This window comes from Rhinoderma darwinii, chromosome 4, assembly GCF_050947455.1.
Source record: "Rhinoderma darwinii isolate aRhiDar2 chromosome 4, aRhiDar2.hap1, whole genome shotgun sequence".
NCBI classification, from domain to species: Eukaryota; Metazoa; Chordata; class Amphibia; order Anura; family Rhinodermatidae; genus Rhinoderma; species Rhinoderma darwinii.
This window is the reverse complement of record NC_134690.1, coordinates 339,805,226-339,831,593: the sequence shown is the minus strand read 5'-3', so window position 1 is coordinate 339,831,593 and position 26,368 is coordinate 339,805,226. Positions and strand designations below refer to the sequence as shown.

Genomic DNA, 26,368 nt, shown 5'->3' with positions numbered 1-26,368 from the left:
CAACGTTCTGGATGTCTATAACAGCAGACAACCAGTTCAAGTGCCATTGCTGTCTAAGGGAAATACAAAGGCAAGACTACAGTGGGCAAAAGAGTTTAAATATTGGATCACTGAGCATTGCCTGGTCAGAGGAATCCATATTTCTGTTGCACCGTGCTGATGAGCGGGTCAGAATTTGGCCTAAACAGCATGAATTAATGAACCCTTCCTGTCAGGTGTCAACAGTTCAGGCTGGTGGAGGTGGAGCAATGGTGCATGGATAGTTTCCTTGGCATACCATGGGTGCTCTGATACCTTTGGATAAACGTTTGAACAGTATGGCTTACCCAAGCATTGTGGCCTATCAAGTTCATCCCTTCATGACAGCCATTTGCCCTATGGCAGAAGGATGCTTTAGCAGCAACTCCGAGGAGGTATCCTGTCCGCATGGGCCAATATTCATGCAGAATGATTTCAACACCTAGTTGAATCTATGCGATGACACACACTTGCGGTTTTGAAGGCCAAAGGTGGTTCAATGCATGTCTCTATTAAAGTGTCCATTCAGTGTATATATGTATCAGTGTAGGATGTTGGTAGCACCGAAAGAAAATGCTATCATCATAATATGGCACTGCATCAAAGCACCAATGTCTCAGAATTACTAAGACTTAATCTCCAGTCCTCACTGCCATGTATTTCTTAATTTAAGTCAAATGCTTGCATAATATATGGCTCACTTCCAACAGCCCACTTATCAGTCAACTAAGTCTCCTGGGTATTCGCCATGCTTGCCCATACAGTTGGCGGTATACATCTAACTTTAAGGAGAGACTGGGGTGTACTCAATGTGTCTCCACTCTAATAAGATACTGATAATAAGCTATGATTTAACTCTAAGGGAAGATTGAGGTATGTTCAATATTGGGGAAGGATAGGGTGAGTTCCTCAATTCTTAGTCCATCTCAGTTAGTAGGACTAGGATGCTAGTTCATAAACTGAACAATTTGTGTACAGCAAGGTGCATTCAAAGGGGGGAATTTATTAAGACTGGCAATTCATATGCCAGTCTTAATAGACTAAAAGGTTGTAATAAACTCTGACTGACTTATTGAGAGACAAAAGCCTCATAATAAACGTGCCACATCTTTTGGCCATGCGCCACAATTGTGGTGCAACGTCCGTGGCCATACGCCATACATTCCCCCCTTCATCCAAATAGAAACCACACGCATACTCAACTCAGTGCTCCTCTTCTCCCCTCTTCGTCTCTTTCATAATTTCAGCTCCGCTCATAGAAAGACCTTACACCGAGCAGTGTCAGAGCCTTATATGCAGTGCAGCACCTGTGTGTGTGTCTGTAAGGGTGATCCCATGAGTTCATTACCCTGAAAGGCTCACAATATGTCCATGTGTATATATAATAAAGCTCCTCTACAGAGACATGATAGGCTATCTTTAGACTACCCTGCTTTTTAAAACAACAGTAATTCCCCCCAAAAGGTATACGGTTAAGGATACCTTTATTTTTTTATAATGTTAAACAATGGCAGACCGATCCAAACGTATGGGTTTAGTTGGGAAGACCGGGGTGCATAAAAGTGAAGGGGGACATATTTTTTTATAGAACCCAGTTGGTAAGTGGATAATTTTATATGCACATTTCAGTTCCTAGAAAGAAAAGTGCATTAATCTTAAAAAAAAAAACCTTTAAGATGTGAATTCTCTACTAGATGCAAAAACTGCTCATGCAAGAACTCCACATTGTTGGCCTATCGGTACACAACCATCCACAACCATCCTGTATGCCCTGAGTAGGGATTTAAAAAAAAAATTAAAAATTAAAATGCTAAAGTTATTTGCTGTAATTTAGTTCTACAGTTCTTAGTAATGAGTTGCATAGATTAATATTAGACAACATTATGTATTCCATATAGTAAAACAAATTGTTTTTCTTCAGGTTCAGCTTCGTAGCCTCTTCCTCCCAGCTTCATATGATGAAGTTAGAATTCATGGAATTAAAGTATCGACTATTAGCACTTTTAGTGCTGGCAGAATCTAAGCTCAAGTCCTGGATCATAAAATATGGCAGAAGAGAATCTGTAGAATTGCTGCTACAAAACTATATTGTAAGTAAAATAAGTATCAAACACCTGACCAGGATTACACGTATGGCCCTTTGATTTCAATGTACACCATTTTTAGGACTTTTATCTCTGTCCTCAAAACGTACATTAACCCTTCTTCTGGGTTTGTCGAAACCCCTTTGTTTCTGAGATTGTCCAGTAGGCAGTGCCAATGTGAGTATTTACACCAAAACCTGTTCTCTAATACAGTCTCTATTACACAGAATGTTTTAGAATGGGACCAACATAATATACATGTTCCCCACTGACAACTACCACTGTTCTTCACACCTGTCAGCTGTATTATTATTCTGTCTCTATGGGATGCCTTTGTCTATTGTCCCTGAAAACGCCAGCCTATTTGTTTGGGGGTAATGTCTCACTTCTTGTCCATTTTAAGGATAATAGTTGCATAGGAATTCTACAATTTAAACGTATAAAGGCAAAGAGCCATTGATTTAATACAGGATATAGAAATCAGAGGTGGCATTTAATATATACTATGTAACACATCGCCATGGCAACATCTGTTACAGAAACCAAGGTAAAAGACCACCCATCTTTGTATTTTAGAGAACACTATTCCCGACATCTGCAATAGCGAGATATGAAAGGATTTGTTCTGCTAACTTCCATTATATTTATGTATTAGTCTTGCAGTGGTAAAATCTCGAATAATTGCAATAATAATTTTTACTGAATACCCTTAAATAAAGATAAAAATCTTGTGAACAAAAAAAAAGGTTAAAAACCTTTATCCAAGTAGGTAAAATGAAATATAGTGTTTCAAAGAGGTTAGACCTGGGCTCACACTGTCGTCCTGTGATCATCTAAATACATAGGACCATTGCCTGAGTGGTATATGACCTCTGACCTCCGATGCTATCACATGCACACAATAGCATAGAATTATATAATAATATATTATATTAAGAATGATGTCATATTGGTAATATTGTTGATCTATTCTTCTTGTATCAGGGATTGCATTTACAGCAATAGCTGTTCACTGACTTGCTTTCTTTACAAGCAGGAGCACTCCAGGGCACTGTTATTATACTTCACTGAATGCAGTAAGGAGAAGGCGCTTCATGTCATGGTTACTTATAAAAATTTCAATAAAATAAAAATTTAAAAAGAAGAAGAAAAGTGAGGGGGACACCTGATGTGCTCCTCTCTTCTCTCCATTCAAGGCCGTAACAAGTGACCATAGAGCAAAACTTGGAATGGAGCCCCAATCCATCACAACCACCTCCAGCAGCAAGTGTGTTCAGGATATGAAAAGCCTAGGAGTCATTTGGTTTTTCCTCTGTGTCTTTTCCTAATCCAGCGATTTGCATCACATGTTCCAATGCGGCTCTACTCCTCACTCAATGACTTTATGACTCTCCATTTTCCACAGTGATCACTATCGGCACCTCACTTGTAAGAGACCACGGACTAACTTAGCTGTGAGGCCCCATAACTCATGTCTCTATGGATAGAGTTGAAGTACTATTAAACAGCTCCTGCGTTTTTTTGTTTCTTTGTGTGACTCACTGAGCTAACTAGTAGATTTACCTTCAGCCTTGTGGAAAACCATGGTGTGCCAAATGACAAATTCAGCCTTGCTGCACTTACAAACTTTGCTACACCAAAGTTAAAAGTCCAGTTTGATTTTTTTTTAAATGTATTATTGATATAATAATGTATGGTTTTATTTTGATGGTCTTTTGCATTCTCCTCTATATAATAGAGCTTAATATTTTATGTTGCAGACGTTTATTGATGGGAATAGGTTCTTTGAACAATATGAATTTACTAGCCAGTCGCTTAAGCAAGTTTCTGAGATGTATGTGAAAGCTGATGGATCAGGTAAGAACTTGATGAACTTGTTACTATTGAACATACACAGTCTTTACATCTTTAAATTCGACCTGTATTGTAGAATAATTTTATGCTGTCCAATAATGTACGCAATAATCAGTTTTCCCTTCACCTACTATGACTGTGACATTTCTTTACAATTGTATTCTCTATGTAGTGTTAGTGCCAGGGGCTAGTATCCACTTTATAAATGGTTGATGGGTTATCTAACAAGGCTTTGGTTAGGTCCTCATACTTATATGACATGTCAGAAAGTGAATACAAATGCTTAAACTTATAAATTTGTTTTCTGGCTTGTTGTGTAGCTGAAGAAGCTGAGAATGTAACAAAGTTTTTGAACGAGACTACTATTCAGTGGAGAAATCTATCGGTGGAGGTGAGAAGTGTCAGAAGCATGCTTGAGGAAGTCATTAACAACTGGGATAAATACAGCAATACAGTTGCCAGTTTACAAGCCTGGCTGGAAGATGCTGAAAAGATGCTGGACCAGCCAGAACATGCCAAAAAGGTAGGTGGAGGGGAGCATATATATATTTCTCTACTGCAGTTAATGGCATATTTATAACCTGCTAGCTGAAACCTGAAGACATAAAGAGGCGCTTCTCATAGCGTAAAAAATTTGGGGTTCCCATTTCACAATTACATACAAAATAAAAAACCTCCGTCACATGACTTCAAAATGCCAATCAACATTACCCAACATTTTCTTTTCCATTGTTTGACAAGATCTGCAAATTTTCCTTGTGTGTAAAGCAAAACTCTCACTTTGTGCGACATGTTCTACTTGAGAGGGTCACTTTTTGTTGTTTTGTTATTATTTTTTTTTCTCCATATATATATATATATGTATATATATATATATATATATATATATATAGGTCATCAATATTTTATTGGTGGGGAGCTGACCTCTGGGAACCTGTCAATCAAGACAGTAAAGGGACCACCGCATTCCCTTCATTGTTTACATCGGCACAGTGGCTCGTCCAAAGAAGGGGATGTGCCTGGTACTGCAACTTGTCCCATTCCCACCGATCAAACATTGATGGCCTACCCTAAGGATAAGGCCGTTAATGTTAGCGTCCCAGAGGAAGCTATTTTCATTGATTTGCAATGTGCACATTGATTCACTTTAAAGTCAGAGCGCCAGGAATTGTCATTTTATATATTTTGAAATTTTGGTTATACTGCTCGCAACCTTCCTTTGGCTGCTAGGTTATAATTCAATTTAGAACAGACAGGGAGTACTCACTAATAGTATTTCTTTCTTTGCATAGATCATTCATACAATAAGTCTGTTTAGTGAGAGGAATTGGGAGGGTAAGAGGTCTCATTCTGTAGTTGACTTCCAGAAAGAGGGAGGGTAGGACAGTGACAGAGAAATTATACATATGCGAGCTAATATGTCTGACAGTGGTAGCTATCAGACAGCTACTTCCTATCCCAGAAACTAAAAGCAGCAGTCTGGAGCATTCATGAGATACACCATAAATTTTAGAGAATGTAGGTCCCAGCTCTGAGACCCATACCTATCTCCAGAACGGAGGTCACCCAACCCTCGTCCTGCCTGGTGAGCCGGCGCCACATCCAGGCAGAGAAGAGGTGGCCGCATATGTGCTGCTCCCTTTATTGTTTCCTCTGGGAGTTCTGGAAAGAGTCAAAGCAGGCTTGGCAAACAGATGTATCCCATGTATATGCCCTGAATGTCTTAGATGGGAATACCCCTTTAAGTTTTCATTTTAAAATATAGTTACACTGTCACACTGCCACTCATGAGCTCATTCAACATCAGAACAGTTATTGCCAAATTAAACAAAATGAAGAAAACATTTTCCATGTATGCCTGGTTGAGAAATTTTGTAGCGATAATGTTAGTTGGCTATAACGCAACAGCTAGTCAAAATTCAGTCTATTATTAGTAGTTAGTCGTCATGGTAACGCAGACTTGCTACCTATTGTACAGAGCAATGTATGTAATTGTTTTGTTTATAGTTTGTCTTTGCTAAACGGTAACAATGTAATGCACTATTTTGTTTTCTATGTTATATAATTATAAAACGACTTAATTATGTCAAATATCACTATTAATATACGTACGTACGTACGTACGTACGTACGTACGTACGTACGTATGTATATATATATATATACTACATATGTTGATATATGCTTACATATCTTGTATTGTGATGGTATGATTAAGTTAGTATTCATAAATATATTAGCATATTTTATTTGTCTAATACAAAGATAAAATTGTAAATCACAGTTCTACTTCTCCATTTAGTGACAGTCGTCTATGAGAATCATTGCATTGGACTGATTGTTTAGTTGGTAGGATGATAAAGCAGATCTGTCAACATCCAATGTTGCCCTGATCAAGGGCAACAAAGTATGGGGACAGGTCCGCTCTCCTATTAGCCCAAATAGCACATAAAAATGTTTGGGTAATAGAGCCTAAAAAAAATAGAGGACTCATAGTTAGTGGCCCAACAATCACTATTGAGAGAGGTGGGGGAGGCAGGTAGAGGGATAGAGGCGCTTACATTATGAATACACCGGAGTCATATTTAATTAAATAGCTCCTATTGGCCAAACAGAACTATATGTTTTGTGCCGCAGGGGCTAATAATAAAGCGGACCAGTCCCTATACTATGCTGCCCTTAAACAGGACAGCATAATATCCTGACAGATCCATTTTAAAGGCAGTACCTCTAAAGTTTTGCTCGTTCAATATAGTTATAATGTTGATAAGCAGGGGTAGATATACCATTGGTGCAACCTGTGCAGCTGCACAGGGGCCCAGCAGGTAAGTGGACCCACTGTTACCTTAAGGGTATGTGCACATGAGGGCATTACGTCCGTAATTGACGGACGTATTTCGGCCGCAAGTACCGGACCGAACACAGTGCAGGGAGCCGGGCTCCTAGCATCATACTTATGTACGACGCTAGGAGTCCCTGCCTCGGTGCAGGACAACTGTCCCGTACTGTAATCGTGTTTTCAGTACGGGACAGTGGTCCCGCAGCGAGGCAGGGACTCCTAGTTGTCGTACATAAGTATGATGCTAGGAGCCCGGCTCCATGCACTGTGTTTGGTCCGGTACTTGCGGCCGAAATACGTCCGTCAATTACGGACGTAATGCCCTCGTGTGCACACACCCTAAAGCAGCCTTCTGTCTGTTAGATTGCATGTAAATGCCTGAGATGATGAATTTAATGGCTGACAATTACTGATGGATTGTTATAGAGATATAAGAAGGTGATTTATGATGAAATATTGGGGAGCTAGGGGCCCATATACTATTCTTGCACAGGGGCCGGCAGCTGTCCGTGTCTGCCACTGTTGATAAGGCTTGTACTCTAGATGGAACATTCCCTGTTGTGGGCTCCTTCAAGCATAGTTACATTGGCAGAGCTCCCCTGTATAGCAGTTTATCTTAAATGATAAGGGGTAACCCCCTATCATTGTCTAGAGAACCCATACACCACAGTATATTTATTTTGAAGGTATCATGCTTGTGAGTATGATGTTTGTTCATACATCGGGTACTGTTTCTACAAAAACCAGACTGGTTAGTGGAAGCTAGTCTGGCCATTAGAGTGTTGGTTGTGAGTTTCAACATGAGCTGTGATGGCATCTGTATGGTATAGATGTGCCCACTTTTGTCTCGGTGCTCCAGTGTAATTGTAATACATTCTAACAGGTGAACGAGCTGTTTTAAAGTTGTCTCTGCTTTGTATTAGGGCATAAGGACGTAAAAGAGTAGGGTACCCTCATGGGCAGCCCCCCCTATTTCTCAGATTGGCAACCTGTTGACAGGATCATCTCTCACACTGGCACACCTGTGATGGGCATGCGCTACATCGGTGCTTTATTACTCTTACAGCAATAAACAGGGTTTCCCAAGAGCCGACTACTTACTGGGGAACTATCAGTTGAATAATAGAGGGTTCGCCTCCCTAGCGAATGCATTTCTATGCGTAGACGATTTACTAGTTTTATGCATTATTACTGTTCAGCCATTCAATTTGTGATATCTTTGACTATTTTATGGATGTTAAATGTAGCAAAATATAATCCAACCTCCTCCCTAATACCACGTGCACCTCATGGTTTTATTTTTTGTTTAGGAGTTCTTTCGCCATTTGCCTCACTTGATTCAACAGCACATGACAATGAATGACTCGGGCAATTTCCTGATTGAGACATGCGACGACACTGTCTCTAAAGATATCAAACAGCAGCTCCTGCTACTTAATGGACGATGGAGAGAGCTTTTCGTGGAAGTCAAGCATGTATGTTATTCACCTGGTCTACACGCTGTTACAGTCAAAAGCTTCATTTATAATAGTCAGGTTTTGAGTAACACATGCCATAGATAATCTCAAAATACTGCAAAATTCCTTTATTAGATTTCCTTAAGATTTTAGTAAAATTATAATGATTATTGTAGCAACATGAGCTCAACACACAATACAGGTAGAGAAGAAAAAGAATCAATCAGACCAGAAGAGAAATCAATAAAAGCTGCTATTATTCCTTGTTGGTGAATAATATGGCGCATTTTTGATAGATTTGTGATAATTGTCTCATGCGGGTTAATTGCTTTCTGTTAAGGACCTTATTATTTTGCTGGATTCACTGTATCAAACTTGGAGAAATTACAAAAATCGGAAAAGGATATTTAGAAAAAATCATCCAATCATGAACTAGCCAGTCAATATATACTATTGAATTCAGCGGACTTAACCATTGTACTAATTGTATTAATAGCCAATATATCATAAAGTACCATATTTTTTACTATATTCTGGTATCACATCACAATAAATATTCTGCTAACATGATTAAAGGTGGGGATATAGAATATCTCTTGTGTCTTATTCATACAGCACGTACTGTATTCTGCTATATTTCTGTATATTTGTATATATCAGAGCAGCTTGAAGCTACCGGGGCCCCAGTGCAAAATCTGTACCAGGACCCTCATTTACCATGTGCCATTTATAATACTGGTGTCTTATTTGATAAAGTGGTCTCTGCTACCTCTGCACCCCATATACCTATGCAGCGGGCATACATTCTAATGAAACCATTTTTGTATTGTCTTCAGAACGAGACAAGCTGGAGTAGTAGACGCATGTAGTGTGCCTTGCTCACATAGATTTTTTTTTGTTTTTTTTTAATCCTAAACCACTCCTGTTATATGTTGACTTACATTATGACAACACTCTAATATTAAAGGGGTTATGTGATATTAAAAAAAGATAGCTTTTTTCCCCAGAAATAGTGTGATGAAACAGAAATCGCCTATAGACAAGAGTTTTGCTGTTTTTGGAACAGACCCAGGCCCTTTTCTCTAATTTTATACAACCCTTTAATAGCAAACATTTTTGTAATGATCTGTGTCTGGTGTTGCTACTCAACCACATATAAGTGAATGGCGCAGATCTGCAATAAAAGACACTCCCCATGTACAAGAGTAGCGCCATTTCTGGAGGAAAAAAAAGACCCTTTTTGATTTCATACAACCTTTTACGTGTTTGGTTTAAGATAATCTAATCCATTAATAATTATGAATCAATAAGATCATTAAAAGTCATCCACTTTGGCCAGTATGTCTTATCGAGTTACAAATGACTACGATTTTGTCCAGTAGAAAAATTGGTCGGCGTGTGTCCAAAAATGTCAGTTTTCTCTGCTGTTACAATTGTGCATTTATAAGCATGAATTTTTTTTATTTGAACATGTTGCAGATATATATTTATTGAAACATGTGCCAATGATAGTGCTGGTGACAGGGAGTTAACATTTCATTCCTCTGTTCTGATATTATGCAGTATGCTCGAGCAGATGAATTTGAGCGTGCAAGGAAGGAATATGCAGATGGTTTAATAGCCCTCGCAGCGTTCGCAGAAGGAGGCAACGAAAGAATCTCCACCCCATTGGAAGTGTCCTTTCTAAATGTTAAGATGTTCGTCCAAGATTTAGAGGCATGTCTTTTACAATTGTGAATACTTTTTTTTTTTGTGCATTTGTGAATCGTTGTCTATGTGAGTTTAGATGAACAATGAACAAATATTCCAGTGTTGGGGCATAAAAACGTAGAGGACATGTCAGTTCTGAGAAAAACTCTGAAAGTAATAGTAGATTAAATGATAAGACTAATTTAAAAAATATACAGTATATCAAAAGGATTGTGAGATTTCAGACTTTTCTTAGAGGTACCAACTGTGGGGAGGCCTGATTGTGTACAGCATCTGAATGGTAAAATGAAGGTTTGTGAGCAGATCAGGCCAGGAGTTGGAGTGGATCCATTCACCTATTTTTCTAAGCAAATCTCAAACCTAATGAATTTGCCAATGAATCCTAATGGGAGGCAAAATGTTGTACTTTACTTTATACAGAATAATATGCAGCTGCTTGTAAAGAGTTAATCTGCTTCTCTGACCACACACACACAGAGCCAGCAGCAGACAAATGAGGTAAAAGCGGGACCTGTGAGTGACAGGATTTACCTACCTTGTATGTCTTCTGCTGCTTCTAGTAAAAGATTTGTCAGTATAACTAGCAGCCTCCTCCTCTAGCTGATCTCCATAATTCACAGCAGAATCATCTTACGTTGTGATTAATATAATATCTAGCATGAAGTAAAGCCAGACAGACAGGTGCATCGCTAAAGGCTTGTGGGCCCCCCATCCTCTCTTCATAGCTGACGGCCGAGATCCATCTATAGCTTTCAGCAGCATTGCTGGGTCTTTTCAGCACTAGCAGCCAGGGGCGGTGATAAAATCTTAAAAGGCATTGAGGGGGCATAATATATGTATTCCTGCCCCCCCCCCAAAAGTATATATTAGAGACATATAATACTACGACCCCTATCGCTACGCCACTGGATAGGCTTGGATACAGTGCTCAGGAGACAGTATCGAACATAATAGGCTTAGATATAGCGGCTCAGCAGACAGTATCACACATGATAAGCTTAGATACAACATCTCACAGGCAGTTTTGCATGTGATAGGATTAGATACAGTGGCTCAGCAGACAGTATAACACACGATAGGTTTAGATAGCTCAGCAGACAGTATCAGACATGATAAAATTAGATACAGCAGTTCAACAGACAGTATCCATATACTTAGGCCTCATGCCCACTTCAGTTTTTTCCTTCAGGGTGCGATCGTTTTTGTCACTGATAGCACCCTGAACCCATTCATTTCAATGGGCCCATGCACACTTCCGTTATTTTAACTGATCCGTTGTTCCGTTCCGTCAAAAGTAGAGCATGTCCTACTTTGGTCAGTCATTCCGTGACCGTGGGGCCCATAGAAGTCAATGGGTCCGTCAAAAAAAACGGATGGCACACGGAAGGCTTCCGTGTGCCGTCCGTTTTTGACGGATCCGTTGCCCTAGCAACGACAGGGCGTGCCAAAGTTCAAAGACTGGGACATGTGACAAGTTCAAATAAAGTTCAATACCTTCCATTTTCTTAATGGAAACACGGAAGCGAAATGGAAGCACAACGTCCATTTAAAACAGAAAAACACGGAACGGACACTGAGTACACACGGAAACCACACGGATACCAAAATGGACACAAAGATCCGTCGAATACCGCCAAGAAAACGGTGATGTAAGTGTGCATGAGGCCTTACCCTCCTCACTCCTGATTTGGGTCCACCTCAGCTTTGGGCATCAGGACTTAATGTGCACCGTGCATACACGTCCGACAGTGAACAGCATCCGGACCCAGCACTGCGCCCAGAACCGAATAAAACCAGACTAAGGAATTATATAGTGCTGGTGGCTGTTCTGCATACGGGAGCAAAGGAGACAAGCAGGACGCTCTGTCTTCCACTAAAGAGTTATGAGCAGTTGGCAGCACGGTCTATACTGAGTCCGTGCTGCTGCTAGAAGCAAAAACGGAAATACAAGGGACTTAGAAAAACGTTTTTCACTGAAAGTGGAGGTACACTTTAAGCTTAAGTGGTCTCAGCTCTTATAAGGCCACAGCTTTTATCACTAAGGACTTTTTTATTTTTCCTAATGAAATACTCAGTATTTGAGAAAAGTTTTAGATTTTGGTCTCCTATTACTACATGGGGTTTCCCAAGAAATGATATTACTCTTTAACTAGAGTTAATGGACCAGATGTTCAGTGGACCCTGGTGTCGTTTGGGAGGACAACGGCAAGTGCTTTCACTTTAAGGGTATGTTTCACACGCAAACTCAAAATCGTCTGAAAATACGGAGCTGTTTTCAAGGAAAAACAGCTCTTGAATTTCAGACGTATTTTAAGCCATTCGCGATTTTCGCTGTGTGTTTCGCTGCGTTTTTTACGGCCGTTTTTGGAGCTGTCTTCTATAGAGTCAATGAAAAACGGCTCCAAAAATGTCCCAAGAAGTGAACTGCACTTCTTTTTCGTGGCAGTTTTTTTACGTGGTCGTTTTTCACAACGTCCGCGTAAAAAAATGGCCCGTCGGAACAGAACGCCGTTTTTCCCATTGATATCAATGGGCAGATGTTTGGAGGCGTTCTGCTTTTGATTTTTCGGCCGCTTTTCGGGCGTTTACGGCAGTATAGGCAGTATAAACATACCCTTCCAGTAGGGATGGGGGAGTTGTGGTTCCTCAGGAGGGGAACATTTTTTTTCAGGGGTTCCCTTAAGGTTAAAAGTTATACGTTTACTGACATAAGCGGTGTATACCTGCAGGATACAGTATGCACCGAGACATACAGTACTCTATCATTGTATGGTAAAGTGGAGTCTGCTGCTCTTATATTAGCTTACGTTGGGTCTTTATGTTTGGTTCATATGCCTGGAGGGCTATTGTTCAGACACATTCTTGACAGTATTCTGCCAAAAATGTATAGATCAGAAAAAAAATGTAAACCCGTTTAGTAAAAATTGTGTTTCATAGGATATCAAACAGAAAATGCCAATCATTGAAGCTCAGTATAAGTCAGTGACAAGAATGGCGCAGCTACTCACTAAGGAATCCCCTCCGACTGAATCGAATGAGATGCTGTCAGCTGTGTCCAGAATAAAGGACCAACTCAATAAAGTTAGTAGCCAATAGTACCCAATATTGCAATGAAACACAAGTCTAAAATTGTAGTTTACGTTTTGTTCCTCAACAGATTGTTCTTTTTCTCCGTCAACGTAAAAATATCTTTAGTTAAAGTGGCTTTGGCGTCTGAAACATTATGTAACTTTCGAATATACCTTTAATTTTAATATCTTACCATGAATAGTAGCATTCTCATTTACATTTAAAGGCTTAAAAATGTCTATTTACTTTAGTCCTGGTCGCACGACTGAGGGTATGTTACAGTGTATCAGTATAGGCAACCATCTGTGATTTAAACACAATATTAGCACAATTCTCTTTTTTTATTGATTTGTACAGTATCTATTTTGACACATTATAACAAAATGCAAGTGTGAGTAGGACTAGACCGCGACAGGTTTTTAGCCTCTTTCAACTGAAATGTTTACATTCACTGACAGTAAGCACAGGAATTAATTGAACCACACAATACATTAGAAAATTGTTCAACTGTACATAGGGATTAAGATTTATTCATATAGTGTGTGGTTTCATATCTGAATGTGTGCCAACATATGGGTGACCGATTCACGTGTATCTTTTCATGTTCTTAGATAAGAGAGCGGTATCCTCCCATACTTTATGAATCACAACAACTTCTTGCACCACTTGGAGAATTTGAGAATCAGATGACCAACTTTTATGAGTGTCTTGAGAAGCTGAGTGCAATTATCTCAATGTCGGACTTAGATTTACAGTCTTCTTCTATCTATAAACAAAAACAGCGGGTATGTGCCATGGGTCAGGTGCAAAACAGTTTCTGTATGATCTATGAGATGTTTGAAGCTAATACAGTGGTCTTAGTTTTGTACTGGAGGTGTATAGCTTCTCCTCTTTATATAGTCAGCTCCATCCTGTTTCTTGCCATTGAGATTATTATTATTTTCTATGTCTTGTATTTAGCATCTATTATTTTTAGGTTTGCTTCAAAAATATTTGTGCCCAACCATTTCTTCAGCTTTTAGTAAGCAGCTACTGACCAATTCTGCATTGGTATATTTTAAATGGCATGCATCTAAGGCCCCGTTCACATCGCGTTTGTGCTATCCGCAGAGCGTATATATTTTTTTATAAAAATGTGGACCATTGAAAATGTATACAAATGCATACAATTTTCTGTTTACGTCTGTGTTCTTATAGCGTGTACGTTTAGCATATACTCATACGTTGGTAAAAGTTTCTGACCTTTTATTTCCCTAAAAAAAATATACTTTTTTTTTTAAAGTGAATACTGATTACGTTTGTATACGTCGTCCATTGAGATCAATGCTAAAAAAAAAACAGGCTAAACGACTACGCTTTTCAATACTTTCAAAAAACAGTATCCCAACATAAGCCATGACAAACATAGACCAAACGGATGTTATATTGGTCAACGTTTGACCCATCATAGTCTATGTGTACACCGAGCTATAAGTTTCAATACTTTTTTAGTGTTTAAAAATGTATACGCTCGGCGGATATTACAAACCCAATGTGAATGGGGCCTAATAAAATATAAAGAGAGGAGGGGAGAAGGCAGCTGCAGCTTCTCTCTTTCTCTATCTTGCTGTTTATAAAAGGGAGGGGGAACAGAAGATTGGCAACATCTGATTGGCTCAGAGTGCCATGCACAGCAGGTGGGTAGCAACAAATTAGCGGGAAGGTAATAGGCCCAAATATGCAAGCTAGACTCATTATTTCTGGCTACACTGCATAATATATAACTACAGCTGCCTAAAAGAAGAATTATTGTGATTTTTATTTTTATAACAATAGGTTCGGATCTGCCTAGGGCAAGTCAAATAATCTGTGGTGCCCTAGGCAGTTGATCAAAATGTTGACCCTAAAATGCTTGTGTTTTGTTTTCAATGTTGTAGGAACTATCGACATACCAAGAAAGCTGTAAAAAGGCCTTGGTCATAATTGAGAAGAGCGGCCAAGCTGTTCACAAAGCGTTGACAATCAGTAAATCCTTACACCATTTTGACCGATCTGGTCTCCAGAAGAAAATAATGGATGCTCATTCTGCGTTTCAGGTGATTTTCAGCACATGGCTACAATTCTGACATTCTCAAACTCTCTCGTTGTGCAGATTTATTTTCTTTGGTTGTTAATTTTTCTAGGGTTTGTTCCAACCCATTATCACCTCCTGTATTTCAATCTACACCAGTTATAAGGAATTTCTGTGAGACACAATGCAGAGCGCAAAGCAATAAGGGAATCTTCATAACACACTCGTGGAAAACTGCCTTTGAAACAAATTGTGCTTTCTATTAAAAAGTTGTTTTAAAAAACATTGTGTGTCTCCAGTCAATTGTCTCTTTTTTCAGGTTTTAAAAAAGATTCCATAATCCTAAAAGAGTTTATCATTTAGCACATGTAATGCTTAATTTTATTCTAATATCAGCTTATGGATTTTTACCTTTTTATTTCTAAATTATTATTATTATTTTTTTTACTAACTTTTGGGCTGGAAACCCAGTTTTTTGCCCATTTTATTTAGGTTAGAATGAAGCCAATTTTGGTTACACCTAATGTATTTGTATATGTTTCGAAGAATCGTGGCTGTAAACTTTTTAACTACTTTTAAACAGCTAAATATTGTAATTATTAAGGTGTAAATTGTTCATACATTGATAGTTCAAAGTGTAACTAAAAAGAAATGACAGGATCAATATGCCACCCGAAGTACACAAATTTTACTTGGGTATGGCCAGTTCCTTATTACCCCCGGTTAGATAGATGTTAGAGAAGGTACCAGATTTTTCAATACTTTACTTTAAATTTTCGTCTTCAATTAGAATTGTGGTCTTCAATAAGAAACAGTGGTCTTTATTCAGGGACAGTAAACAAAACACAGCTGCAAATCTGGCCAAGAAATTCTTTGCTCTCAGTCGAATGAATTCCTTGGAGCACCAGCTCAAGTCATAATATTCATTAGCACCTTTCTTTTCTTGCCTTTTGAGTCTTACATAACATTTTTGAGGAGCTGAGCCACATCTGCTTTTCTACAAAGTTTCTTGAGCCAAATATTAAACTTCAGCGACCTGTCGATCTTTGGGAAGACCATTTATTACGCAAGTAATGGTGGCTATACCCAGTGAGAAATTTCCACCTAATAGGACATTCGGATTGAGACTCATGCCCATGTATGGGGAGGTTAAGAAAATAGTGACAACTTCCAAAAATCAGAATCACCTTTTCGCACAAAACAGGACGTCGACAGCACCGCCACCATAAAGGAAAGTCTGACAATTGAAAGATATCGCACTGCAGACGCCTGGAAGACAATTTTTACGTATGTTCTGTGAAGGTCTGACTTGCATTTCAAATATTAGAATTAGAGCATAGGGTTGTGCAAAGGAATTTACACACAGACATTTTTTTTTTTGTTAGAATGAGAATAGTTGTAGGCTTATATTAGTAAGAATTATAATTCACAAAACTAGTGAATACTGGTAGTATCTAAAACATGCCTAAATAACACATCAAATACTATCCACTTTTGACAGTCCTCCTAGTATTTAATCCAGCACTTAATATGAAGCATCTATATTAAAGGAATGAATTTATTGAATGAACCCATGTAGAAGTATATACCAAGCTACAGTGGTAGACATCGAAGCAGATGCCATCATTGACATATATTATACATCTTTTAAATGCCATTTCTCCAGTAAATGAAACATGGTGACTAAAAGCGAGATTACTAGTAGAAGTCAGTGAGAAATGTCTATAAACCATCACGTTGTTTAGCAACTGGAATTATTTATTTATGTGACGCCAACATACCATATAAGAGGTTTTTTCAGTGACTGAAGACATCGGACTATTTAAATATTATTTAACTTTTTTTTTTAACTCATAACACAGAATAAAAAAAACTTTAAAGCCATTCACCCCAATTCACTATAGCTTTACGTAATTCTTGCCAAAATTTTATGAAGAAAACCCAAAATTCCATATCACATTATATTTTGTTACATCACTTTGCTGCCGTGGATTTTTAACTTACACAGTTGCAACAATTATAGTACATTTTTTGGCTGTAGATACCTAGCGATGAATCACTGATTCATGAAATATTACAATCGCAATAACCAATCTTTTAGGAAGTACGACATCAATATTGTGAATTTCTTGGATCCATGGCATCAATTTGTGCAGTGGTCCTTACTTCTATAAATGCTGAGCAAGCAGCATGTCAAATGTCAGATGTGCTATTGTTTTATTAAGCAACTTGCAAATACTTCAAGACTCTCAAGATCATAATTTTTACCAAGAAATCTTTATCACAATGATGCACAAGGGTCTTCATTTCAATTTGGAGTATTCTTACCTTTGTTTAATCATACTGTGTGTTATGTTGTTACTGAATTTTACCCTTATGCCTTGTTCTGCATTGTGTCTCATATGTATGGTAATTGTTTTTTGTTACAACTTATTTGACTACCAAAATGCGTTCTCCTCCAGTGTTTACCTGACTGTGAGATCGTTTTGTTTTTTTGTCTAGCATCGTCATATGTATATGTTACTGTATATATGTTGGATAGGAAACTTATGCCTTCTCATATACTTGTTCCTAAGACTGCCACATCATATAATTTGTTCACAGTTTTTATCTAACCAACTTGACAAATAGTACCCTCTTTTTTATTTATTTTTTTCCCTTTTCTCTTTCTAAAACAAATAAAAAAGGAACACACTTAGAAGTGTCTTAGGCTATGTTCACACAGAGTATTTTGGGGGGAGGAATATCTGCCTCAAAGTTCCAAACGGAATTTTGAGGCAGATATTCCTCCCCCAAAATACTCCGTGTGAACAGCAATTATCGCGCCGTTTTTCGCCCGCGGCCATTGAGCGCCGCGGGCATAAAACAGCGAGATATACGCTTTCTCCTGCCTCCCATTGAAGTCAATGGGAGGTCGGAGGCGGAAGCGCCCGAAGATAGGGCATGTCGCTTCTTTTTCCCGCGAGGCAGTTTTACTGCTCGCGGGAAAAAGACGCCGACGCCTCCCATTGAAATCAATGGGAGGCGTTCTCGGGCCGTTTCTGCCGAGTTTTGCGACGCGGTTTCCGCGTCAAAAAACTCGGCAAAAGACCCCGTGTGAACATAGCCTAAAAATGCTTGGCCTTGTTGTCCATAGCAAGCTATGAATGTGCCATTTCAGTTTTCTAAAGATTTTTCAACACTGTATATAGATGTCTCCTATTGACATATTCGTCAGGAAAAGCTCCCTATGTATACGTTAAACAGAGTCTTTGATGGATGCCAAACAGTAAAAAAGAATAGAGATTGAGGCAGCATTCCATTTCATGATCCTTTTAACTATGCAAGGTTTATTCAAAGGATCGTAGACTTTTTGTCCAGTGCTGCTTATTTCATGTACTGATATTGTGGATGCCATACAGTGGCATCCGTCGCCCTTAGGGTCCCATTGTAAAATAATATATGGCACAGTATACTTTTTTTTACTGGATGCCTCTGTATGGAATTGCGCAGTCTGCTGCACTATCCCATACAGAAGAAAAAGGGTATCTCCGACGGATACCGGCACGACAGCTTAAGGAATACAAGCTGCACTCTAACTGGTCACTATGCGTAACAGGGCCAGTTTTATTTTTTAAAGATGTCCAAAGAAAACAACTCAACAGGTGCTCCTGTACCCACTTTGTGCCCTATACTCCATCTTAAACCCTTTTCCGGGTAAGCATTCCACATGGTGGATTGGCTGAACAGTACAACAATACCCCACCTGCAGCACCTTACATTCTAACCTGCCTTGCATGTAGCCATGTGGTCCTGCTCCGGCCATTTCAGTTGAGCAGGCTGTTTGGTTAGAAGATAGCGTTGCCCCAAAGGAGAGTTCTGGTGGCCGGTTAGTGGATGCTTTGAAATGCCCTATGTTAAAAGGGTTTGTTCTGATGACTCACTCCCTTTAAAGGGGTTGCATATGATTAGAAACATATGGCTACTTTCTTCCAAAAACAGCACCACAGGTACCTGCAATACCACAGGTTGTGTGTGGTATTGCAGGTTAGCCCCACTCTCTTCAATAGAACTGAGCTTCATACAAGACAAGACCCATGGAAAAGTGTGGCGCTGTTTCTGGAATAAAACTGCCATTTTTTTTCTAATCCTTTGCCCTAACTATTGTTTTATTAGCAGGGCTACCTCCGTATTCCCACAAACCATAATTACAGTAAAAATAAAGCCATAAGAAGATCTGTACTTATATCGCTTATAGATATTTTCTGCACAGCAACTTTTTTTTACAATTCACAAAGGAAGTGAAAGCTTAGATGTATAGCAAAAGTGCTACAATTTACAGACTATAAAGGCTATGTTAAATTTCACTTTAACAAACTTCACAGAAAGTATTAAAAAAAATGCCAACAATATCTGTTTTGTTGAGCACCCATTGTTTTTCTAATCTACTAATTATATTTTCGCAATTTCTCTTATAGCCCAATAAGACATAAATATTCCGCGGAGTTGTTTCTTGAGAGTTACACATATACGTATGACACAAGCCTAGATACTATAAATCATATATCTGGGAGATGTCCATTTAATTTTCAAAGACCGCCATAATATGATGAACCGTGACAATAGTGATAATTTGTTTCAGCAGCTTATGCTTATTTCCCATCTGCAGAAAATCTAATAAAAAAAAGATGTGCTTTCTAATTTGTTAATGTGATATCCTTGTGGTTCAAAGACACTCTGAACCTTGACATGTCAAGGGTGATATTATCTGTTGCTACCCCTTGTTCTCTCCATGTTACATTGACCACAAGTATAAACTATAGCGGTACTATTTTTTTTATTTAAATCAAGAACGTGGCAAAGAAAATACCAGAATGGAGGAACAAGGTAGAGTCTAATAATAGCATGATGAAAAAGTTTGAAGAGTCAAGAGCAGAACTTGAGAAAGTTCTAAAAACTGCAGAATCATACTTTAAGGAGAAAGGAAACCCTGAGGAACTTCTGAAGAAGCACACTGTAAGTAACCAAATACACAGATCACCAAAGCAATTATATGACATAACAGCATTTCATCTGTCATATAAATCAACGTTATATATACACTGGAATATGTCTTTTTAGTACCATATGTTCTGTACAATTTAATAAATGTATAATGTGTATGCAACGTGTGGTTCTATGACTATTTTAGATGACCTCTATAGTTAAGGACAGATATAATTCTCTCACCTTAAAGAGCTGACCTCCACTTCAATGTATGGATTGTTTACTTACATTCTACTTGTCTTTATAGGTGGCCTCTATGGAAAACATACGTGGAATAGTCAAAAGAGGTCTTGCCCATAGACTCCCTTTACTAGGGAACATACTTCACATTTTGTGGCATTATGGGTTTTTTCTCGCTGTTTTTGCTCCTCTAACTGATGTTTGATTTTATTGCTCTCTCTGAAGGGATGTGATGACTTGTAGCCTGCATTTTTTTAAATAAAAATAAAATGTATTTTTATAACACACAGGATTTTTTTGGACAACTAGATCAGAAGGTGCTCAACGCTTTCCTGAAAGCTTGCGATGAGCTGACGGATATCCTTCCAGAGCAGGACCAGCAGCCATTACAAGAAACGGTCCGGAAATTACATAAACAGTGGAAGGTTTGTAGATGAGGTTCCTGAGGTCATAGAACATGTCAGAATAAAATAATAGTAGACATCTAAGGAATATATTTAAGTGTTTCTCTGCTTTAATGTGGTTTCAGTAGAGACACATTTAGGACTAAATGAGTGTTGAACCCTTTATTACCAATAACAATATAATGCACACCATTATTCTTTCCCTGCATCTAGGCAAAACATTATCATAAAGACATGAATAATGTAAATGCTTTAAGTGACTCTCTACCTTTTATAATCATGTGATTTTTAGATCCAAAATTCTGTGCTGATAAATTTAATATAACTTAATATATCTCTATAGCAGTCGGAGCTTCATTTTTCTGAGACTGAGCTCTAAATTTCCTGCTAGGAGTTAAATTATACTATTCTGCCTGCAGCAACCACTAGGGGGAGTTTACTGTGTACTGTCTTATAAATTAGTTCAGTAGGCTCCCTCTGGTGGTGGCTGCGGGCAGACAGTATGTTAGGCTTGAAGGGGTTAGGCCGGGACCAAAAATTATTAGCAGTGTACTCACTGCAGTATGTGAGTACACTCGCTAATATACATTCCGGTCTCTCATCGCACTGATTCTGAGATTTTCATCGATTTTTATAGTGCTGCCGGGGTACCAGAAGTCTAGTTGCACAGTCTTCTTTGATGATGATACGACTCTTCGTCACTTGACCGACCTCACTGTACTCTATGTACTCGCTGTACTACTGCTACTGCTTATACATAGAGTACAGCGGGACCGGTCAAATGACGAAGAGTCGGATAGTCATCAAAGAAGGCTGTGCAACTGGATTTCCGATCCCCCGGCGGTGCTATAAAAATCTATGAAAATCTCAGAATCAGCGCGACGGGGGACCGGAATGTATATTAGCGAGTGTACTCACATACTGCAGTGAGTACAATGCTAATACTTTTTGGTCCCCGCCTAACCCATTTAAATTTATGTCTATGCAGGGGATTTGTATCAGAAAAACAGAGCATTGACTGCTATACACATAGTTTAAGAAATGAATTAAGGATGGACATTCACCGTAAGCTCTAGATCACCAAAATAGATGCCCAGGTTGTGCACTTTAGCACTCTATAATCTATACATGGGCATCAAAGCAGGGGAAGCAGTAATACATTGAATAGTATTTCTCAACCACTATATGTGAAGTGTAAGATATAATATTGCAAATATTTAATGTCATTTTTATACCTATTAATAATTAATTCAAGATTTAAAAAGACATTGCAGATAATAGATTTATAATGATTCTAAATGAGTATAATCAATAATCATATTTGGGATGACTATTATAAATTTCCTATGTATTTCATTATTTGAATGACAGGATTTTCAGGGTGAAGCTCCTTACCACTTACTACAAATGAAAATTCAGCTGGAGAAGAAAAGGATTCTCAGCACAGTTGAAGAATGTCGTGTAGAGCTAAACAGAGAGAACAAGGTGTTACCAATAGATGGAAGTGAAAAAATCATTAAAGAACATCGGGTAAGGGTGCTAAGTACAAGTTTGCTTTAAGAAACTGAACTCTTGGTATATATTTATATTTCCGTTAAATGCTATGATTGTATTGATAAGGTGTAATAACTAAAAAAAAATCTCAAACAGGATGTAACGACTATTGCCCCAACTACTTGTTACTTGGATTGGAGGTGTTACTTCACTCTGCTACTCTAAAATACCTACAGTATACAGTCATACACTCTACAGTATACACTATACAATAAGAATTTGTTCCAGAGCCGCTATTGTAAAATTAAAATATTGTGGCAGATTTACTAATGCGTTTGTGGCTAGTAATATGTCATAACATGCGGAAAAATGTGACACATTTCTGGCTCATAATGTCGCATCAGGTTTTGAACCTATTTATTATATATGTGCCAAAAAACAACTCCTTGTGCCACATTAGAAGCTTTTAAAAAATATCTAGAAAAGGATACATGGTTTAGCAAAATGGGGGCGTGGCTTACAATTGCCAAATTGTGACAAAAATCTGGCACAAAATTCAAAATAAACAGTGTGTGGTATAAGAAAGAGAAGTGTGTCAAACAGGTCAAGCAAGATGCCCCGAATTTATCATACTGCATGCACCACCGTGATAAATTTGGCGCATATTTTGCCTGCCTGGTCTAAGTTTACACTGTCGAAATATTAGACAGCTTAGTAAATCTGCCCAATTGTATGGATTATTATTATATGTAAAGGTGTTAAAGAGGTGGTCCATGTGCATATTTAATGAGCTGTAAATGGCAAATATGGAGCACTTGTCTGTGCCATATTCTACTCCAAGCTTAAAAAAACGGTGACGGTTTTTATAAATGTCCCACAGTGTGTAGCGTTTGCAACAAAATATAACAAAAATTATCATATTAGTAATCATTGGGGGAAATGTGTCCTTTTGTTTTATTTCTGAGGTGTTAACACTTGTATAATATAATTACTACAGTCCCACAGTTATGTATAATAATTATTGTCTTATTTTGTTTCTATTACTTTTATATACCAGGCATTCTTTGGTGAGAAAGGCTGCTACAAGCTGTGTGAGAAAAGGTTACGCCTGATTGAGGAGCTGTGTATGAAACTACAAGAAAAGGACCCTGTAAAAGGACTGTATGAAAGCACCAGAGAGCTGCTGAAAGACCTAAAGGCTCAGATTGACAGTACACATCTAAAACTGATGGAACATCCCGACAAGTGGAAAGATTTTAGGATCAGGTAGCATATTTAAGTTGTAGTTATTGATTTTTAGCGGATTTCTTCATATTTTTCAATGGAAATGTTTTTATTGTTTTAAAAGAAAGACTGTCTGGTATAACATGTTAAAGAGGTTTTCCGGTTTCAGCAAATAAAAGTATTTTTTTTGTATAGTTAAAAGTTAAACAATTTTCCAATATATTTTTTTGTACTAATTCCTCACATTTGTTAAGATCTCGGCTTGTTGTTATTCAGTAGTAACATTCATTGTTTATTTCCAGTGGATACAATTCTGTCCATGGTCATGTCATGGACACACAGGTGCACAGCTCGTTACAGTTACAGTATGTGGATCAGAGCTGTGTCTTCTAACAAACCCAGCACCTGTGTGTCCATCACATGACCGAATTTTATGCACTGGAAGTAAACAATGAACGTTCCTTCTGAATAACTATAAAGATCTTAAAAACTGTGAGGAATTAATACAGAAAGTATATTTGAAAATTGTATAACTTCATTTAAAAAAAATAACATAAATTTTCTGAAACTGGACAGCCCCTTTAAGGAAATATAATAATAGGATTAGGTTATCATAACAATGTAATTCAATTTAAAAAAGCATTCAAAATTCATTAGGTGACATCAGGGCCGGACTGGGACTTAAAATCAGCCCTGTCATTTTTAAGCACACAGGCCCACCACAGGCCATACGCAGCCACCAGTGTTGGGCTGGAGTACATGGGACCACCTTTCATCTATACAAGACATGGGGAGATTTTATTAAAACAGGTGTAAATGAAAAGAGGAATAGTTCTTGATAGCCCCAACTCCAACGAATCCACTGCTTTTCCACGAGAATAATGTACATGCTTGTTATTCTAGAGGATTTTTTTGTATATAGTGCCCCACATATAGCCCCCCCCTGTAGATGTTGCCCAACATATAGCCCCCCTGTATATGGTGTCCCAGAATTAGTGCATGAGGGGGTGGCGGCAGCTGGTTTCAGTGGCGCCGCCTCCCCAGGGCCAATTCTAGCTTTTCTGCTGCTTGAAGTGAAAATTGAAATGGCGCCCCACCCCCAGATCTTGATTGGCATCCCCTTGACTGTTCTACATTACTACCAGCCTTCTCCTTTGCCTTGTACTCCCCTGACATGCGCGGTACTGTGATGAAGCCGGGCAGAGTACAACTCGCTGAACGGTGCGTGTTCATGGAGTACAAGGCAATGGTGCATCCAAGAAGGTTGGAGGAGACTGGTAGTGATGTATAATAGCCAAGGGGGATGTCAACCAAGCATGGAAATGTGGGTTTTCAGTTAGGACTGTGTGACTCTACGGCAGGGGTCTCAAGCACGCGGCCCCTGGAGCTGTCATCTGCGGCCCGCGGGACACAGAGCCGCTAGTGTCGGCTCTGCTCCGAGACTCTGGAATTCCCTGACATCGTTGTCTACATATGAACAGCGATGTCTGGGGCTTCCCCAGAGCTGGAGTCCCGGGCAGAGCGCTAGTACAGGCTCTGCTCCGGGACTCGGTGGAATTCCCTGACATAGCTGCCCATATATGGACAGTGTGTCAGGGTCTTCCCCAGAGCGGAGTCCCGGGCAGAGCGCTAGTATCGGCTCTGCTCCGTGACTCTGTGGAATTCCCTGACATCGCTGCCCATATATGGACAGTGTGTCAGGGTCTTCCCCAGAGCGGAGTCCCGGGCAGAGCGCTAGTATAGGCTCTGCTCCGGGACGCTGCGGAATTCCCTGACATCGCTGTCCACATATGAACAGCAATGTCTGGGGCATCCCCAGAGCCGGAGTCCCGCGCAGAGCGCTAGTACAGGCTCTGCTCCGGGACTCTGTGGAATTCCCTGACATCGCTGCCCATATATGGACAGTGTGTCAGGGTCTTCCCCAGAGCGGAGTCCCGGGCAGAGCGCTATTATCGGCTCTGCTCCGGGACTCTGGGGAAGCCTCTGACATCTCTGTCCATACATCGACAATGATGTCAGGGGCTTCCCCAGAGCAGGAGTCCCAGTGATGTCAGGAACACAGCTGGAGTCCCAGGAAGAGCCTACTAGCGCTCTGCCCGGGACTGCAGCTCTGGGGTTGCCCCTGACATCTCTGTCCATATATGGACAGTGATGTCAGGAGCAGCATCAACGGAGGGCACTGTGGCAGCATCAACGGAGGGCACTGTGGCAGCATCAACGGAGGGCACTGTGGCAGCATCAACGGAGGGCACTGCGGCAGCATCTACAGAGGGCACTGCGGCAGCATCTACAGAGGGCACTGCGGCAGCATCTACAGAGGGCACTGTGGCAGCATCTACAGAGGGCACTGCGGCAGCATCTACAGAGGACTCTGCGGCAGCATCTACAGAGGACTCTGCGGCAGCATCTACAGAGGACTCTGCGGCAGCATCTACAGAGGACTCTGCGGCAGCATCTACAGAGGACTCTGCGGCAGCATCTACAGAGGACTCTGCTGCAGCATCTACAGAGGACTCTGCGGCAGCATCTACAGAGGACTCTGCGGCAACATCTACAGAGGACTCTGCGGCAACATCTACAGAGGACTCTGCGGCAGCATCTACAGAGGACTCTGCGGCAGCATCTACAGAGGACTCTGCGGCAGCATCTACAGAGGACTCTGCGGCAGCATCTGCATTTAGCGACACTTAAACTGGAAAGCTGGATTGTTGAAATAAGCACGTGGAGAAATATCTCAAATTTTAAAACTAGCGGTATTATTATAGTAATGTAGTATTATTATTATAGTAATATAGTGTTATAGTAGTTCAAATAACTAATTGATTAACAATAATTTTGTATTGTATCAAATTTGAAAGTAATGCGGCTCGTCAACTTCCCATTTTTTCTATATGCTGCCCACTTACCCGGCCGAGTTTGAGACCCCTGCTCTACAGTATAGCGGCACCGACCATTGACCC

General features: G+C 39.5%; 1 protein-coding gene across 1 annotated transcript in view; it reads left to right on the top strand.

Annotated features, from left to right (window-relative positions):
- Positions 1–26,368, top strand: part of SYNE1 (spectrin repeat containing nuclear envelope protein 1) — a 498,487-nt gene that overhangs the window by 183,737 nt on the left and 288,382 nt on the right. Inside the window, exons 15-26 of the mRNA XM_075862881.1 lie at positions 1,940–2,108; positions 3,863–3,959; positions 4,277–4,479; positions 8,106–8,270; positions 9,816–9,968; positions 12,900–13,043; positions 13,643–13,816; positions 14,948–15,106; positions 19,912–20,076; positions 20,577–20,711; positions 22,062–22,220; positions 23,242–23,450. Coding sequence (XP_075718996.1) covers positions 1,940–2,108; positions 3,863–3,959; positions 4,277–4,479; positions 8,106–8,270; positions 9,816–9,968; positions 12,900–13,043; positions 13,643–13,816; positions 14,948–15,106; positions 19,912–20,076; positions 20,577–20,711; positions 22,062–22,220; positions 23,242–23,450 — 1,932 coding nt within the window. The remainder of the gene's footprint in view (positions 1–1,939; positions 2,109–3,862; positions 3,960–4,276; positions 4,480–8,105; positions 8,271–9,815; positions 9,969–12,899; positions 13,044–13,642; positions 13,817–14,947; positions 15,107–19,911; positions 20,077–20,576; positions 20,712–22,061; positions 22,221–23,241; positions 23,451–26,368) is intronic.